At 48.1% G+C, this 18,201-nt stretch overlaps 1 protein-coding gene across 2 annotated transcripts in view; it reads left to right on the forward strand.

The window, feature by feature from the left end:
* mnat1 (MNAT1 component of CDK activating kinase) overlaps window positions 1-18,201 on the forward strand; it is a 29,924-nt gene that overhangs the window by 10,958 nt on the left and 765 nt on the right. For both annotated transcript variants that reach the window (XM_058616137.1, XM_058616139.1), the window contains exons 7-8: window positions 1,014-1,145; window positions 8,250-8,371. In XM_058616137.1, the coding sequence (XP_058472120.1) occupies window positions 1,014-1,145; window positions 8,250-8,371 (254 nt within the window). The remainder of the gene's footprint in view (window positions 1-1,013; window positions 1,146-8,249; window positions 8,372-18,201) is intronic.

The raw sequence follows: 18,201 nt of genomic DNA on the forward strand, positions 1-18,201 counted from the left end.
GGCCATCACAGATAGCGGGCTAAGCTGTGTATTTGTTTGTTTAAGGCACAGGGCCTGTTGACTGTAGCCAGATGAGCTCAGTGCTCAGCGCTCACCCCCCCTGGGGAACTCCCCTGAGCTCTGACATCTGTACGCCTGTGTTACCAGAAAGCCCTCTGTCCTCATATGAGCGCACAAGCATATGCCAACACATATATTTAGATTGTTTCTGAGAGCAATGGCTAACCGATCAATTAGATACTTGATTCTTTTCTCTTTGCAAATGTAAACACTGATTTTACTTCTTTCTTTTTTTTTCCTGCAGGCATATTTTCTGTATAATTTATCACTTTGTGAATGATAAGTAGCATGAAAACCCCCGTAGTGGCTCTTCTGTATAGTCCAATAAAAAAATGGATTATTTAAAAAATGCTAAGGAACCTCTAGACTGTCCTGCCATGCCTGTCTCCCCTATCAAATTTGTCCTACTTCCTCAAAAAGAAAAAAGAAAAAAAATGAAAAACGTGTTCAAGCTCGTGTTCTTAGACCTCTGCGCTTGGCAACGCTCCACCGGAGAAAGTGAAATGTCCGACCTTGCATTTAATGGAGGTGAAGGCGGTGCGGTGCACTTGAAGCAGCGCCCCTCGCAGTGCCACAAGTTTTGCTAATATGCCTTGCATCGATAATGCGGCAGGTCGCCGGAAACCTTCAGTTATCCTGGTAGACGGGAGACGTGAGGGATGGAGGAGCTGGGGCTTGTGTTTCACCTCTTCTCAACATACAGCGGTAGATGCACGCGTGTCCGGTGTTTGTGCTGTGCAGAGACGTTCTTGATGAAGCACTTTGTTTTATATGCAACACACATCTGATGGTCCTGTGGCGCGTTCTCCTTCAAAAGCCAAAATGACTCTCCACTCCATAACGCAACTTTTCTCAGGAATGGAGTCAAGAGTCAAGTTGAACTGAATGAGATAGCGATAGCATCAGCGGTGTTTATTTTCCCTACTCAAACCTCACCTCGTTTGTTCCTGCAGGAGCAGTCTCAGGTTCCTGCCACCATCTTGCTGGCCAAACACAAGGTCCGCGCCGCCCAGCTGGAGACCCAGATTGAACAGCAGAAGCAGACGGTCAAACCTACGACTCTATTTTCTACTGGAATCCATTTGGTAAGTGCAACTTTTCGGCTTTTCAACTCTTGGGAGGCATAAAAATACAGCTTACCATGACAAGGCCCTATGCACCTCAATCATTAAGCTACTACGTCGCCCCAAAACCTCTTAGTAGGAGTAGGAAGTCATTTTTTGTGTTTTTAGTTTACATTACAAAGTACCTTGACTCTCTGGTGTTTGAGGTAAAAGCACAGCGAGCTCAGTGACACCACCTTGAAAAAGCTCCGCGGAGTATAAATAACGAATGGCTGCCATGTTTACAGTGAGCACGTGCAGGTTGAGGGCACGTAACGCCATACTCCTCTTCAGGGGTGGTGGGCAAGTGTTTTTTTGAATCGTAAAGGTCAGAGTGTGTGTTTTTAACTTCAGTTCTAAATTAAGCTCCGTGTGGGAGCTCATTGACAAAAGAGTGGTGTTAACAGCCTAGACCTTCAAAGGATGAATATTGGTCCATCGGTGTTGCTTGTTTAGAGTGGAACCTGGCCTTTACCCTTTCAATCATGTCATCACATTTCCTCCGGGCTGAGCAGTGTGACCTACAGTGGGGGTTTGGGGCTCTGGTCACTCTGAGCTTGACGCTTTATTCCCTACTGTTTGGCTGTTGTTCAGGTTTGCAGGTCGTTTATTTTCATTTTACTGCGATGAGATAGGCTGTGTCATCACCCCCGCCCTCTCCGCAGCAACCCTCATGTGACACGGTTGTCTTCCCATACTCCAGTGGTGCGTGAGAGGGATATGTGTCGAGTACTCACCTAGGCTGTAAGCAAGGTGTGTGTTTTTGTATACTAAGGGAGCCAGTTTTTTTTTTTTACTGGTGCTACTTTCTCTCAGTCGTAAACTGTAGCTATGTTTATATGCAAAATGTCTTCATTCCGATTGGAATTTACCATTCCATCATTTGCATGGGCCCAAAATGAAACGATTATGGCGCTGCACGTGTCTGCTTGTCCCCTCACTGTGCGCTATCTCTCTCATTTTCCAACTCTTCCACGTCTGTGACCACGTTGTGTCCGTTCTTTTTTCTTTTTTTGGAATGAAAATGGAAATACGTAAAATGTACAGTTTGGAACAGACACCAAACCAATCAGTTCATATGGATCTGGTAGACGATCAGCATATACTAATTTTTAGATGACATATTTTTATTCCAATCAGACTTATATATATATATATAGTAAGACTTAAATAGTAATTTACTCTTAAAACTCCAAAAGGTTGAAAACTGGCTTATCCACAAGCACTGAAGTGAAAGTATTCTGAGTCACACCCCCTTCATATACAGCATGAAGTTTAACTTGCAGACGGAGTGAGAAACAGAGCTATTGTGTTGCTCTTGGCTTCTTTTGTGGCTGTTTTTTTTCGGACTCCTTCCCTCCCGTTTCTCTTCATCCACCCTTCCCCAGGCTCCCGTTGGTGGAGCAGCGCTCTCACCATTGCATCTGCTGCGTTAGACCGACAGACTTCGGGAGTCGGGGGAGCGTGTGGGTTTGGATTTCCCTTCATCTCGGAGTCCAATGCGAATGACTCCTGTTTGACTTGGTGGGGTTTCAGCGCCGAGCGGTGGATTCCTGCAGGTCGCTGGAATTCGTTTATCTGCGAGGTTGCGGTCCCTCGTTCCAAAGAAGCAGGAATCGGGGGGGCGGGGGGGGAGGCAAATGTGAAACCACTGAAGCTGGGTCACATTTGTATTCTATCCCTTCATAATGCTGCTATGTGCTTCTCTTTTTAGCCAAAGTGGTTAGTCAATAAACCGATTGAATTCAACTAACAAAAACTGCTTTACTAGTAGAAATCCCTCTCCTATGAAGCACACATGAAGGAGAAACAGTTTAAAAGTGTCAGTGATGAATACAGAGGACGTTTATTCATATCCTCTTGCTTTTTTCACCTGGATACTTTAGGTGATGTTCAAGTTCATAAGTCACAACTTCAAATTCCCTGAGCCCCTCACCTCCCTACTGGCACCCTCTCTTTTACCCCCCACCAGCAGTTCAGCCAGCTGCTTCAGCCCAGGCCAAGGTGAGCCGTCACTGGCGGAATGGCATAATCTGCCTGTCTTTGAGCTGGCCAATGCGTGGAACGTGCGGATGCCAAACCTTCAGCTTCCCAGTGGCTCCAGTCCTCATTTGAAGCATGATCTAATGCTACATGTAGTTGTGTCATGTTGTTTTCTGGCAACGTGCGCGGGGACATCGCAGCCACGCTGGCACTGCTCTCAGCCAGCGTGAAATTTTTTCCGGGAGTGGGAGTTGGGGACTTCAAATATGATCCTTATTATTCTGGCTGTGTGTTAACATGCCGTCGAATGGATGCTTGAGGAAGTTAGCCAATCATGAGGGAAAGTAGTCTCGGTCCAGGTGTGATGTGGGGTGGGATGGGCCCGGTCTTGCCTCAGGAATGGTCTGAAATCGCTCGCTATAATCCCCCACTTTGTAGTCAATCTATTGAACTACGTCACGCATATACCTGTGTGTGGGTGCGCGTGCACACACACCCACACACACACACACACATAGAAACGCACACTCCCCCAACCCGGTCTGAGTAAACACCCTTTGAAGAATAAAGTGTCTTTTTAAAATAGAGGTCCGACCAATATCAAAAGAGGCTCTCTGTGTGGGAGGGAGGAAACTGTTCTCTGTTTAAACAGGTTGCGTGTTGTTGTCTGACACACAAGACCGGTCCCAATGCTAAACACGATGACGAGAGTCATCCTCCTTGGCACCTGCTCTGTCAAAACACAGATGTAGACGAGTCCGTCCGCATGTGAAGAGTCTTCTTTAAGCGTCTAAATTAATAATTGTTTTGTTGGTACGTGTGAGCTTTGTTTATGCCGTGAAAGTCCCTGCGTTTTCCAGTCGACGTGTCAAGGTAGGAATTGTCCTCAGCTGCTATAAAGTGTCTCCATTCCTGAGAGCAGCTGACCGATGAGGAAACTCTCCACCTCGGGACAGCTTTCAGCGCCATCTTAAATGAGAGTTCCCAGGTTCCAACATTGCTGGAGCTTGATCCGCTCCTCACCGGCGGCAGAGCAGCTGACATACCCGACAGGACCAGCACGAGTACCCAATGAAAGCAGGAGGCACACACACACACACACATATACACATAAACAAAGTACAAGATACACATTCAGCCAAATGTGGGTGGAAAATTTATCCCTAAACATAGATGTGAAGTTACCTGAAATAACCCCGGGATTTCTCTGGCTTTGTGCCGCTCTACACTTAGACAGTGGAATTCGACAGCCATTGAAAGCACAAGTATACACACATCACACACGTTCAACCAGTGAGCTTGTTTGCTCAGGTCTGTTTTAGGTGGTTAAGTCGTCCTCTACAGTGACCTCTGCTCCATACTCGCCTGCGCGGGCCAAGCTCTGCTTTGCTTTTCTCTGGCAGACTGGCCTAACCTGTTTTTGCCTGGGAGCTTGTCACTTTATACTCCCTGCAACTCCCACTCACTCAGTCCATAATATTCAGCGTTTCTCTTATCTACGGTCTTAAGAGAAAGAGGAACGGACAGACATGCGTGTCTTTTGTTAAAATGTCAACATCTAGAGCATGCTTTGACCAAAGATTGGTTAGTTTTACGTGAAAGTGTCCGTAACCCTTGCCCTTTGGCCTTTCCTTTTTATTGGATTGCTGGCATGCGGGTTGATGTCTTCAAGAGGTTGTGGTATTGGGGTCAGCTCGGGTGGTATGAGCCCTGATTGGCACCAGCACATGTGGGCATTCACACCTCTGCCCCAGACCCGGGGCCCCATTTAAGTTGGCCTTTGCAACCTTTGCCCATGGGCAAGACCGCATAGCCCGGCCCAGCAGAAAAGAGTTGTCAGCTTTAGGGGCTTTGCGCTGGGCCAGCTGCCACTGGTCGGGGAGTTATATTTAAACTTGCGAGGAGAGAGAGGAGGCACTATGTGTGCAGCAGCTTTTACACTTGCTACTTGCTGCTCAGTGCCTGCGGGTAACCCAAAGCTCTTTATCCATACAGAAGCACTGGCAGAGCCAGGGCACATGTTGGGAGTGAACGCTGAGGATGGGATGGCCCCTTATCCTCGATACCATGTTGATCAGTGTTTCCCTTCCCATGGTTTTTCCATCGACACCAGTCGCGCGTGGTATTTACATCTGACAGTTTTGATCATCCTTGTCCTTTATTCAAATACACACGGATGTCATGATTTGTTTTGGTTGATTTAAAATGTCCAAAATTAAGAAGTACCTTTTTAGCAAACACACAAACGGCTCTCATTCTTGCCATGGTCGGTGCTGTGCCTTGGGCCAGAGCCTCTCGTACCGTTTTAAAAGTAATGTGAGTTTTATGAGATCCCCGTCCCGTAAAAAGTCACATGAATGTCTTGCACATCCTCGTCTCTGATAGGCTAACCCTGTTGCTTTCCCAGACACGGCCGCAAACACCCACCAGCCCCAGCAGGCATAGATTGCTAAACAGTTTCCCCGAGCCGGCACACCTGTCTCCTCCACCGACACAAGGATTGGCACCAGCGACTGCTTTATCTCCAGCTATTAAAATGACTCCACTCCTAGAAGTCAAAGGAGGTATTACTGGATCAGTAGAACTCTATCTAGATCTGAGGTAGATGTAGGAGGATCAGAAGAACAGAAGGAGGAGAACTCCCTCTGGCACAATGGTGATTTCCTGAATTCATCTTCCCCCTGTGGTTTTATTAAGATTAATGGGCCCCAGAGCTTCATTTTAGTGTCACAGGGGTATTATAACGGTCTTAAATACCAGTTATACACAAACTTGAAAGCATCATGAGGGCACTCATAGTTTTGCAAAGGTAGTGTAGCAAGAGGGGCCTCAGTGATGTTTAAAGCAGATGTTTGTGTTGGCTTTTTCAGTGGTGTTGTTCCAGCATCTCCTAAGTCCTTAAGTCATTTCTGCTCCACTGTGCCTGGCCAGGGGTCCACACACTCTGTCACCCCCCCACCCCCGCCACCCCCCTCCACCCCGTTGCTTTTCTTTCACTGGAGCATTCGGAAAACAACATTCATGTGTCGTAATTCATACAGGCTTTTAATAGGATGTGATGAGTTCACGAGTGAAAGTTTCGGCGGTGTTGTAAGGTGAAGTGTAGGACAGAGCGGTCCGTGAGAGGACGTAGCGCCGTTTCAGAGGCGCGGCCAGACGGCTTCACTTTATTGCATAGTTTGAATTTACGGCATGTCCTTATTTTTTTGCAATTTTATTTTAAACGTACTCGCAAGACTTGGACATTTTCCCTTGCGTGCGCTTGAGTTACTCTGTGTTTGTGCTGACATGTGTCGTAGTTCTCAAGGTGCCCTTGCAGAGGAATGCAGTGGAAACGTCTGTCTGTGCGAGAGTGTTGGCTCCGTCCTGCGTGTCACTTACAGTCCTGATTTACTGCCGTTAAGCTATCTGCGACTCCCAATTTGCCACTCTTCTTTTTACCTCTCCATCATCATAGACCGTGCTCCTCCGTCCTCCCTCTCCACCCCACTGTCCCTGCGCGTCTCTTTGATTTCTGCAGTAGGGGAGTCAACTGTGCTGAAAGTCTGAAAGAAGATGGATGGAGAGGCTGAAGAGAGGGAGAGTGGCTGAGTATGGGTTTCATTAGCCTTCAAGTGGGGCTCCACTGTGTTGGACTTGGATGAATGGGTGGGAGAGGATAGAGGATCAGTAGCACCTCGAGGTCAAAGGTTGCGTGAACACCGTAGAGACGTGTGAGCTACTAAAATATTATTTGTCAGATGTTGCTTCTTCCTTTTTTAAAAATCATTAAACAAACATTTTATTTTGATTACGTTAAAACGAAAGTAAACGGCAAAAGAACAGTATTATTACATGTTGTATTTTGGGTCGATGGCTTGATTCATGATTTCTTTGCTGGAAAACCCTCTTTCTTGGCTGTTAATGTACTCTCACTACCCCCGCCTGCATGTACAAACCACTTCTAAATGCAACAGGTTCAGGCTCGTTCTGTTAAGGCAGCTGATAGTCATTATGGGAAACATGGTATATCTAGATTTGTACTGGAAATAGTTGTAAAAGTGTTATTTTTAGCCAATAAAATACCTGACATATTAGCCCATTCTTAATGATAATGTAAAGAAATCCCCTCCTGCTAATCGCTAAGTATTAATTTTTCTTTGTTTCTGTGACTGTGACCATCGTGTTGTGTTTGGCTTAAAGCAAGGTCCAAAGCATGTACGAGGGCAATCGCTCCGAGTCCACAAAGCACATGTTACTCATTTAGTTCGCTTTTCATCAGCTTCATTCTGTCTTCTGTTGTTTTCACTCCCCATCTTCTCCTTTCTTTGGTTTTATCGCTTATCTTTTTTTTTCTTCTTCTTCTTTTTATCCCCCTTTGTCTCCGAGCTCCCCTGTACTCGGTAAAAGAGTCTGTGTTTGTTTAGACAGCGTCTTCTTAATTCCAGGTCTGTTTCATGACCGGCTCGTCTTCGGAGTGTTATTACTTGTAATGCTGGAGAAAACATTGTGGTCTGAAGCCGTGTGGAAATTCCCCTTGTGATGGCGGAGCCCCAAATTGAACAATTCTGCTGTGTCTTTCACAAGGACCACATTTCTCACTCCGTCGCAGTGGTCAAAGACATTAGGGAAGTAGCTTGGACTGAAATATCATCGTAAAATAATCACTTACTGAAGGATTTTATGAAGTAGATTCACCTGTGTGTGAAATGATGATGATTTGGACACTTGACTTGACTTGTTAGGCAAACACCAAACCCCTTTTTTGGATTTTTGTGAAAGCTTAAGTTGATTTTTCCTTGTTTAGAATACCATCAACCATTGTTGTTGAGTTGCCAGCAGCCCGTTGACCAAGACAAACATGCCCACTCATTGTTCCACCACTGGTGGTGGAAACATGGGTTGGAAAGTGAAAATGACAAAACGTGTATTCCCCAAAACCAGTCTTTCAAGTCCTGCAGCATTGTGATTGGCGTTAGGGCCTTTTCCAGGATGCTTTTCTGTTTGTGTCATCTGATTATGCTGTAGCCAGAGTTTCCATTGTTGTGCTGCATACTAAACACAGACAGTAAAGATCATTGTTCCCTGTTGAATGTTGTCTTTCTGTGGCCCTTTGTCTTTCAGCGGCAGACGGTGTCTCTCCTACCTGTGCCCAAGATAGAGGAAGTCCTGTACCACTACAAGCCTCTCCATGTTGAAACCTATGGACCACCAGTGCCTGAGTTGGAGCAGCTGAGCAGAGTCGGGTACAAACTTATTATGTTTAACTTTAACAAAAAACATTAGAACAGTTGTCGAGTTAAATGAGGAATTAGCAATAACAGGTTCTTTATTTCCTTATAATTCCTGTGAAAGCTTCCTGGAAATAATGACATTTTTTAAATGTCTGCGTCGCTTAAGTGTATCGTAGGGGTTTTTGATGTCGGGGTTAGAGACTCTTCTCTGATTAACTGGGAGAGTGAGAGCAAATGAGGGGGGAGGGAGGACGAGGACGAGAGAGAAACAACCATCACCCTGCCACAAGTCGCCACAGTGCCTCTGTAGCAGCGTCCATTAACACACACAGGAAGTGCTTTCTCCGACAGCCCCTTTGGGCCAATCAATCCGCGACGCCATTGGTCCAGTCCTCACCGAATGTAAGCTATCCATCAGACAGCCCAGCGCCCAGCCGTCTGCACTGCAGCTGGCTGGCACTAAAAACCTGCCCACACACTGAGGTCAGCCTGTGTTTATTGGGTGATAGTAGCAAAACGGGGGTCATATAATGTTTTTTTTTTTTAAGGTAAGACACACTAATCTTCATTTGGCAAAGATGTGCCCATCTGAGCACGTTGTTTACATGCCTTGATGAGGGTTTTCTCATTATCAGCTCATCGATATTCCCGGTGAACGGCATTAAAAACAACCTTTTTACCTGGAAATGGGAACGATTTTCCTCAGTATTAGAGAATAACTGGCTCTTATTTACATTATGTATTCAGTGGAAGTGCTGAGGTCCTACTTCTTTTGGCCAGGCTGATCAATATGCAGATGAAACACATCTCACAAGTTTTGCCGCATGCAGGAGCACAGAGGAGGAGGAGGGGGGTGGGGGGGTTTAGGGTGTCAGCAGTTCAGGGATCTGGGAGGACCGACGCTGGAGAAGGAACTGCTTTGCCACAGAGATAAATGAGGTTCAGTTCTGGAACACCCGTCCCACTGGTGCAGGCCACAGGCAGTGACACAGTCAGGCCCTGTTCACACAGACCACAACTCCCAAGATGCAGTGTGTTTTCAAGTACGAGCAAGGAATAGTGCACACTTGCACTCTCCACTCTCACAGCATTTTTTGGCCACAATGTAACTTGTGTAATGTAGTAGTGTGTGTGGAGGAGAGAGAGAGAGAGAATGCAGACAGTGTTGAGAAGGTGAAAAGTGAGTCCCCCGTGTAGAGCGTTTGACTACAGCTCCGGGTCCTATGACCTGTGAAGGGAATGTGCTCGCATGTGTGAGGGGATGTGGATTTACCCGCGTATGAACGGGGGTGAAAGGGACTAAAAATGGGGGCAGGAACTTGTTTTAAAACAAGGCTGTTTGTCTTGGTCAAGGCCCACAGTGACAGCGAGCACCACTGGTGATTTGTCTTGAGCACAGCCTTCAAGTGAGACAAGCGGGTTGAGCTAATACACCCCTCCTCCGTGTCCCCCGGGGGGCCTTAGGGGTCTGGCCTCTTGCACGGGATGTCCAGTCAACGCAGGACTCACCGGAGCCGTGCGTTTTACTTCAACGCGTCTTGAGTCTTTCTCTTCCTGTCCCTTTGCCCCCCCCCCAAAAACAAACCGCGGGAGTGCTGCGCGGCTGCCAGGAAAAAGAAGTTCCATGCCTCCTTTTGCTGTCTTTCTCTCTCTCTCTCTCTCTGTCAGCTGTACCTGAATAAATACGACCCGAGCTGAGCGCTTTTATTAAAGACAGATGCCTCATTACTGGCGCAGAGTAAAGGCTGCATGTGCCAAATATGTCCATTCAACACCCCCCCCCCCCCCCCCCCCCCCCCCCTTCCACACACACATACAGTGCATATCAAATGCTCCTCCCCTGATGTGCATAGGTGCTTATGATTTACCACAGATGATAGGACCCTGACTGTGTGAGGTTTCTTTAATGGCTGCGTAGCGCTGTCCATCTCCTTGACTGGCACGCACCCAGAGGCCCGTGCGTGAGCCCTGAGAATTACGATGAACGTAGCGCCGCTGCAGCCCGTTCGCCGGGCGTCCCCGCCACCGCTCCGTTGCTTCTGAACAGTAAAAGCCTTCAATAAACAAAATCAAAGGATGAAGTAAATACTGCTTCGGAGACCGAAACAGAAACATATGAGGTTTATGTTGACATGGCTGTGACATGAATCCCAACACACACAGCAGCCAGAGACTGAAGCGGCAGCTGATTTAACCCCCCCCCCCCACACCCACCTCCTCTTGTACTGATAGACATAACCTGAATGGAAGCATGTTATGCCTCCATTATTGTTCAAATAAGTCTGTTTATGTACTTGAGTTAATGTAAATACGTGTGTGTGTGTGTGTGTATACATGAGCATCTGGATCGAAAGATTGTTCTCTACAAGAATAGTTTTTGAGCCGATGAAAGACCAACAGGGATCTTGGACAAGGACAAATCATACGGGGGGGGGAATAGGGGAAAGAGAAACTGGCTGCAGAGCGGCGAACATTTTCGACTCAAACCTCAAGTGCTGACAACGAACGCTCGCCAGAATAGTTGTTTGTGTTGGCCCCGGTTGCCCTGAAATTAGCCCATCTCTCTCTGACAGAGCTTGCTCAACGCACTTCACCAAATGCCAGTGTGTGTATAATATTTTGAAATTCATCCTCCTGCCCCCATTCTTGCGTCGCTTTCTGTAATTTGTGGAAAAAAACCGAAGGCCCTCAGATGGAAGCGCTCGTCATGCGTCTGCCTTGTTGTTGGTGGAGTGAAGGGGGGAGCCGCTGCATGAGCGAATGAGTGTTTAGTCTGGGCCTCGTCTCTCGGGGGGGACGCGCGAGGAAGTGGGTCGCACCTAAACACACCAGTTGAAGGGTTAAAGTGATGGGTAGTTTGCTGTGACCATAATACCTGAACATGGAGGTCAAGCACTCGTTTCCATCCCTGGAACCTTCCCCCCCTAAGTCTTCATTTAAAGTGACTCAATCTTTTTATGGGCACAGTGCAAACACATGAACTCACAGAAGTAATACATAAATCACCTGTGCTCACACACACACACACACACACACAGAGAGTAGCTATGTTTAACATGTACTTAAAGGACGCCTGCTCACTGTTCTGGTTGAGAGCCAAGGGTTAATGGGTCTCTGAGTGATGCTCTCCTCATATGCCTGTGTTCTTTAGCTTCCCTCAGCGTCCGAGTGTTTATGTGAATGGTGTGTGTGTCTGTTTGTTTGTTTGTTTTCTGTGTGTGTGTGTGTTGGCTTATACTGCATGTTAAGTGCTTTGGAGGAAGGGAGGCAGGGAGGGAGGGAGGGACATATCCAGAAGAGTCAGTGGTGCCATACAGCCTGTAGTTCCTGGCAGCTGCAGTTTTTTTGCTAACATCTCCCTGCCGTATTGGGCCGACTCCAGGTCTCAGCTCTCCGTCTTTCCAGCTCTGGCCGAGCTGGCCAAGAGCACTACCAGTGACCCAGGATTTGGCACTGGTCGTCGGCAGGATGACTAAACACGGTCTGTAGAGTACTCTTGAATCCATTTCTGCCATCACCAAATTACAGAATATGCGGTTTAAATTGCATACAAATCATTCTTTCCCCTGCTTTCTCCCCCCCGCCCTCTCTCACTCTGTGATGAAAGTGCAAGTCAGCCATGTTATTTTTCTTTTTCACTCCATGTGCAGGGAGCAACCAACCTGGAGGAATCTCTAGAAAATGTCCATGAATAGCTTTTTTCCCATGTATCCCGGGTTCTCTGATCCCTGCAGGGCACAGATCCATCTGATGGCTCTGCAAGAGGGGAAGGTCAGGGGTCGCTGACCGCGGGGGGACGCGGGGTGCAGCAGCGGAACGTCAAGAGTGCTCCGAGTGACGGGAGCAGAGTGATGGCACCTCAGAGAGATGGGTCTCGTATTCTGGGCTTCAAATAGTCACGCACTCTGACGCTCTCACACAAACATGGCTTTGATGCTTAAAGTTATGAGCTGGAGACTGAGGCGCCGGTTAGCATGACCTTAGATGAACTCCCTCAAGAGCGCCAACAGTCTTTGATCTGCGTGTACTTCTGTTAGATAATGTCTCGAGGCACATATTTAGCTTTTGTTTTCGGCCAATTAAAATATCACGCAACGCTGCCAGATAGAGCCATTTATGGGAAAACGGTTTATTTGGCTCTCGCACAACAATAGGGCTTTCCCTTAAATACTTTGGGTTTGCCACCATAGCCAAGACCTAAAGCTGAACTTGGTTCCTCAGATATCCGATATGCTCCATTCTTCAGTGTTACACACTGGTTCGCGCGTGGCAGCGTCTTGTGTTACTGGAGCCGACGTGGCCAGTCACCGTAGACTTCGGCGCGGTGCTCGTCGGACCATTTTAAGTGTTTTCATAGCTTGGGTCTGAGCGCTTGACTGCAGACATGGGACTCATAGATTGGACATTTGCATAGCCAAAAGAGTGTGCAGTCAACATTAAGGTGCGGAGGCTTGAGTCCAGCTATTTGACTTGCAAAAACCGTCTGTGTCAACAGGATGCGCCATCTTCACAGCGCGTAGCCCCTGTACTATAGGCGCTCGCTTTCCTCGTTACTAACTAGATCAGAAATAGAGTGGAGCGTGGCCGCTGTCCTCCTGCCCCCACCCAGGCCATTATCCCGTCAGTCTCAGTAAACAGACCATTAACGGACAGAGTTGGTGGAGGCCAGATCACTATTGTTTTCCCTACCATAGATCTGTGCAAATATTGATCCACTCTTGAAGTACAAATCAAAATAAGCACAAACTGTACTCGACAGGAGGCTTTTTTTTTTACTTGTGGGTGAGTCATTTCTGACCCAAAGAAAGCGGGGCAGAAGCGGGAGGAGCATTCCAGAGTGACAGAGCGGGAGGTACACCGTGTATTCTGGTCAACTGAAAACAGATCTGCCTTTCAGTGTTATTGTTTTTTCCTCTGTGGGCCGTGCACCAGGCAGACCAGCAGTCTCCTTGTAAGTGAGTCACCAGCGGGCAGGGAACTCCGAGGACACCGGTCTCTGTAGCGAGTTTATTTGTGTCGCAGCCTAGAGGCGGCGGGGTCAACACCCGGCGAACGGTGAGGAGATGTGTCTCTTGACTATTTTAACATACACACCGATCTGTGTAGAGGTTTGCTGCCTTGAATCGCATGCTTAGATTTGCTCCTCATCCCTGGGGCCAAGGGCCTGTCAATGTATTGGGGGGGGATTAGTTAGCTCATTTTCCCTTCTTAAGAGCTGGGTGAAGAAAACAAGCTTGGCTGTATAGACCTGCCATGTACACCTCATGGAAGGAGGTACATCCTCACCAGGAAGTATGAATTATCCCCCTCCCCCTTGCTGTACCTGTCTCAGTCTTTTTGTGTCCCCACCCCCTTCCCCCCCGCCCCCCGTATATTTGTTTCCCATCTTTCTCGATGATTGAAATCTCCTTTGCCTCTCCCCGGTGCTCGAGGTGCATCAGTAACCGATACCTGTGTAGGCGAATCCCGCCCCTGGGAAAACTCCATTCTTCCTCTGTGTATCGGTGCTCTATTCCCAGAATGTTACATCCAAATGTCAAGGCTCTTTAGCTGTGTGTGTGTGTGTGCGCTCGCATGGGTGTGCCTTGCGCCAGCAGCCATTCACTGGACAGCATATGTCTTTTCCATTGTTTACGGCCCCATTTGGCTAACGACGACACTGATGTCATGTCATTATCCTCCCTTCTCATTCCAGTCCGCCTCACTCCTCCTTCCTCCAAGCTCTCCAGGGGGGCAGAGTTATCAAGTGGCAGCTCAGGAGACGAAAGAAAGATGCTCTCCCTCTCTCTCTGTATCGAGTGGCTCGGCGCGGTGTGTGCTGCAGATAGGTGTGAAACCAGTGGCGGGGCCCAGTCAACCAGCCTCTACTGCCCCCATCAGGCTAGAGAGAAGAGGCGCAGGGCCGAGGCACACAAGTATGCTTTGAATGAAGAGTGACAGGTGTCTTTTCAAGCGAGACGTCGGAGAGTTCAGGAGCACTATAGACCGTTGTCACGGGCAACGGAATCAACTCGCATCATTATCACAAATGCCGACAAGCCCCCGAGCGCGACTTATAGATCGCCAGTCGCGCCGCGTGAGAATGTGTTTCTATACCGTGTTAATGTCAAGTGTTGCTTCTGTTAACACTCTCAAAATGTCCCTGTCTCTCCCCCCCCCCCCTTTACTAAGTGTCAGTGATCCGCACCTCAGTGATACAGAGAGACAGACTCGGCCTTTGTCAGTGGCGACGATAAGACACGCGATAACAGATAAGGAGTCTGTCGGGCTTGTGAGGATGTGAGGTAACTGTACAGAGCGCCCCCTCCGCTGTACAACTTGAGGTAATCTGGCGGATGGTGGGCAGGCTAATGGCTGAGGATCTCTCCCTCTCTCTCTCTCACTCACTCACTCACTCACACACGTCCCAGAGGAAGCGGTATTCAGTGGAAGAGTGTGACCCATGACCCGTGGTGAAGAAAGACGGCTGTTGACAGATATAGTATACCTGTGAGAGTCCTCTGTGTTTGCCTTGTCTGCGGGGGTTTTTGTTTCGAGGCCGCAGCTTGGACCAATTCACACACTCTCCGCGAGTAAAAAAAAAAAAAAAAACCCTTCGACTCCGTCGGTTTTTAGGCGTTTGCGCCGGCACGCGGGACGACTCCGCTTGTAGATAAACATGTAGTCGTACACATGTGAGAGACACACACACACACACACAGAAGCACATAGTGCACATCCACACAATGCGCTCAGTGTGCTGTGTCTCTCACAGGGGTACATTTTCTCTCAGGGTAGAGTTTAGAAAAGGAGGGGCAGATGGGGCAGCAGGCCTGTGACTGAAACCGGATCCGCCTTAGGAATGCAGGGGGTGTTTTTGGAGGACTGGAGTCTGTGGTGGGGTTGGGGGAGAAAAGGGGGGGGGGGTGACTTGAGGGGTAGGATGGGTGATTAGGGGGTGACAGCTGAGTGCTGACCCCTCCATAATGACAAATCATCTGGCAGGTGTGTGCCTCCCCCAACTAACCCCCACCCCACCCACCCACCATCATTCCTAGGCCAGGAATCCTCAACCGCTGCTAAAGGAAGACTTCCGGACACTTCCTGTGTCATTCGTTGCAGCCCCACGTTCCTTCAGACGTGGTTCAGATATCGCCTGTCCAGTGCGAGGTGGCTTCTCTTTGTGGATTCATCAGAACACACCGTTGTATCTAAACCCCCCCACTCTGAGTCATGAATCATGCTGACGACCAAAACGCCTCCGATTATTTACACTGTAGAAACGACTGACCCGGGATCAGTGAGGTCTGCGTTGAAAAAAAAAAATGAAGAGGCATCGCTTACATCCAGTTTCTCTTCTTTTGAACATGACTGAGGAAGTCTTCATGTGTGGAAGCAGCCACACCACTTTTTTAAGGGCTGATTTTGATGCTGTTATTGTCTCGTACATTCAGCGCTGTGGTTTAAATGTTGATTAAGCGTCGGCTTGCTGAAAAAAAACCTCCTCTTAATCCAATTCCATCCAACACGTGGAGTCTAGACAAGAGGCCCAAAACAATCTGCACCTCCATCTGATATCTACTTTTTTTTCTTTTTCCCCCTCCCAAGTTCCAGCCCTGCAGCTATTTCCCTCAAGAGGCCAAACATCCCTCCTATTCCCCGGCAGCAGCAGCAGCAGCAGCATCACCGATTCCAAACACAGAGAGAAGCCACACATTCTCAGCTGGAACTCACACGGAACCCGGTGGAACATTTCGCCACTTATCTTTTCACTTTGAATTAGAGACGGGGCTCTGCAGTGTTTTCCAAGCAGCGTGAGCGGGGGGCGGTGGGGGGGAACGCGCTCGCTGTTCCGTCAGGAAAATCTCTGACCGTTTATTAGCACGAGCAGGAGACATTGCCCAGGTATTAAGGTTTTCCAGACTCAAGTGGAAAAATGCTGTTATTGCAGTAGTGCGGCTTTGATCCGGCTGCACACGAAAGCATGAGAGAGTAGAGTTTGAAAAAATAACACAAGCACTTCATCTTGTACCGAGCGTTTGAGAATATAAACACGCCGTTGATTCCAGTGGATTATTACGCTTATTCATTCCCATTGTTTATCACTACTCTGAGTGTGTACAGCAGTCTGACACACATCTCCATACTGTGTTATTCAGTCGTCTTCATCACCTGCACTCTTCTTTTCCCGCCCCCCCGCCCCCCTCAAAGCGACATAATGGGCCAGTCCAAAGTGACCCATATTTACCCAATAATACGAGGCTTTGAAAAGACCCATATCGAGTTGCAGCTAATGCTCCAGTGGGGCCTGGAGAGTGAAAGATGTTACCGGCTGAAATGGCTTGGGTTTCAGGGCCCTGCGAACAAAAGGCAGTCCAGTCCTTGGAGAGGAAAGGGAGAACGAGGGAACGGGGGGAGACGGGGGGGTGGGAGAGCATGGAGAGTGTTAATGCACACAGGGAAACAGTAGCGTCAGAGGGTCTCGAAGCATCTGTTACAGGGCGGTACTGTGTCTGTATCTCAGTTTATGATTGAAGGCGGCGTAAAAGGGTCTGTTTTTGTAGGCGAGTGTACTAAAAACATCTTTTAATGCATTTCTTGTTGTTGCACGTCCTCCCCGGTGTCAGTCCGCTTTTAATTTGTCGGCGTCGTCAAGTACAGTCATGCGAAGAGAGTCGAGTTCCGAACGTGTAGAAGCCGGCAAACGCATCGGGTCTTTACAGGAAGACGCGGATGCAGCAGCTGAGTTAATGGAGCAGAACTGAACTAACCCCGGGTGTTAGGGGTGAGGAAAGGGCAGACGGGGTTGGTTTAAGAGAAGGAGGGTATTTGATGATGATACCCAAAGGTGATTTCACCTCGTATCCTCCCTCTTTTTTTCTGCTTCCCACCCCTCCGCCGACGCTCCTCACCCTCTTCCTCCCTCTCCTTCATGTTCTCTCTCTCTTGCTCTCTTGCTCTCTTGCTCTCTCACTCCCTCCTTAGGGGCAGGCAGGTATAAAGTTACACAGAGCTCTCAGCTTTCTTGGAAGGAATGACCACATGAGTAGCTTGGGGATTAGATTAGCAGGAAGAGCAGACTTAGCCGGGCTGTAAATAGCCCACTTTTTTCACCATTAAAAAGGCCCAGTACAACATAATCAATAGATAGCACTCATCTCATGCAGGAAGCCATACGAGAAGACCTCCCTCAAGTGCTCTGAAGGACAGGCTACAGCAGCTTGGACCTAATGAAGTTATTATTAATCACTGAGCCTCCTGTTTTGAACTTGTGTGTTGTTTCTCTAGTGGGTGATGAGTGGTCTTTGTGTGCGGGACCTGACTGACATCTTCTCACTTTCACTGTCCGTTATAAAACTTGACAAGGTCATGTCCCGCATGCCCTATTCATGAAATAGTGTAATATTTTTTTATTTTAGGTTTTATTGAAAGAAATGACCGAAGTATTTTGACGAATCATAAAACATCAAAGCCGAAATAAGATCCATTCAGCGAGCAGACTCACCAACACCTTTTTGTGCCTGGCCATCTCTCATACTTGCACACACACACACATACACACGAGCCTCAGCTCTCAGTCTGAGTCTCCCCACAGGTGTTGGGTTACTGTGTAAAGCAGTTTGAATGAGCACTGAAATCACAGAGGACTGTCTGTGCTCTTGATTTCCATTTCACTTTGATGTTTCCCCGGCTCACAGGAACAAGGGCCACGAAGGCAGACTCGTGTGAGGGCTTTAGACCTCTCTGCTCGGGCTATGATTTCTGCAGGGGGGAGACAGTATTGAGGGGCAAAGCTACGTGTTGTCTCAGTTGTCGGAGGACTTTGCTTTATTAGCTTTGTCGTCGGATGATGCAAGAAAGCT

This window comes from Solea solea, chromosome 18, assembly GCF_958295425.1.
Source record: "Solea solea chromosome 18, fSolSol10.1, whole genome shotgun sequence".
NCBI lineage: Eukaryota > Metazoa > Chordata > Actinopteri > Pleuronectiformes > Soleidae > Solea > Solea solea.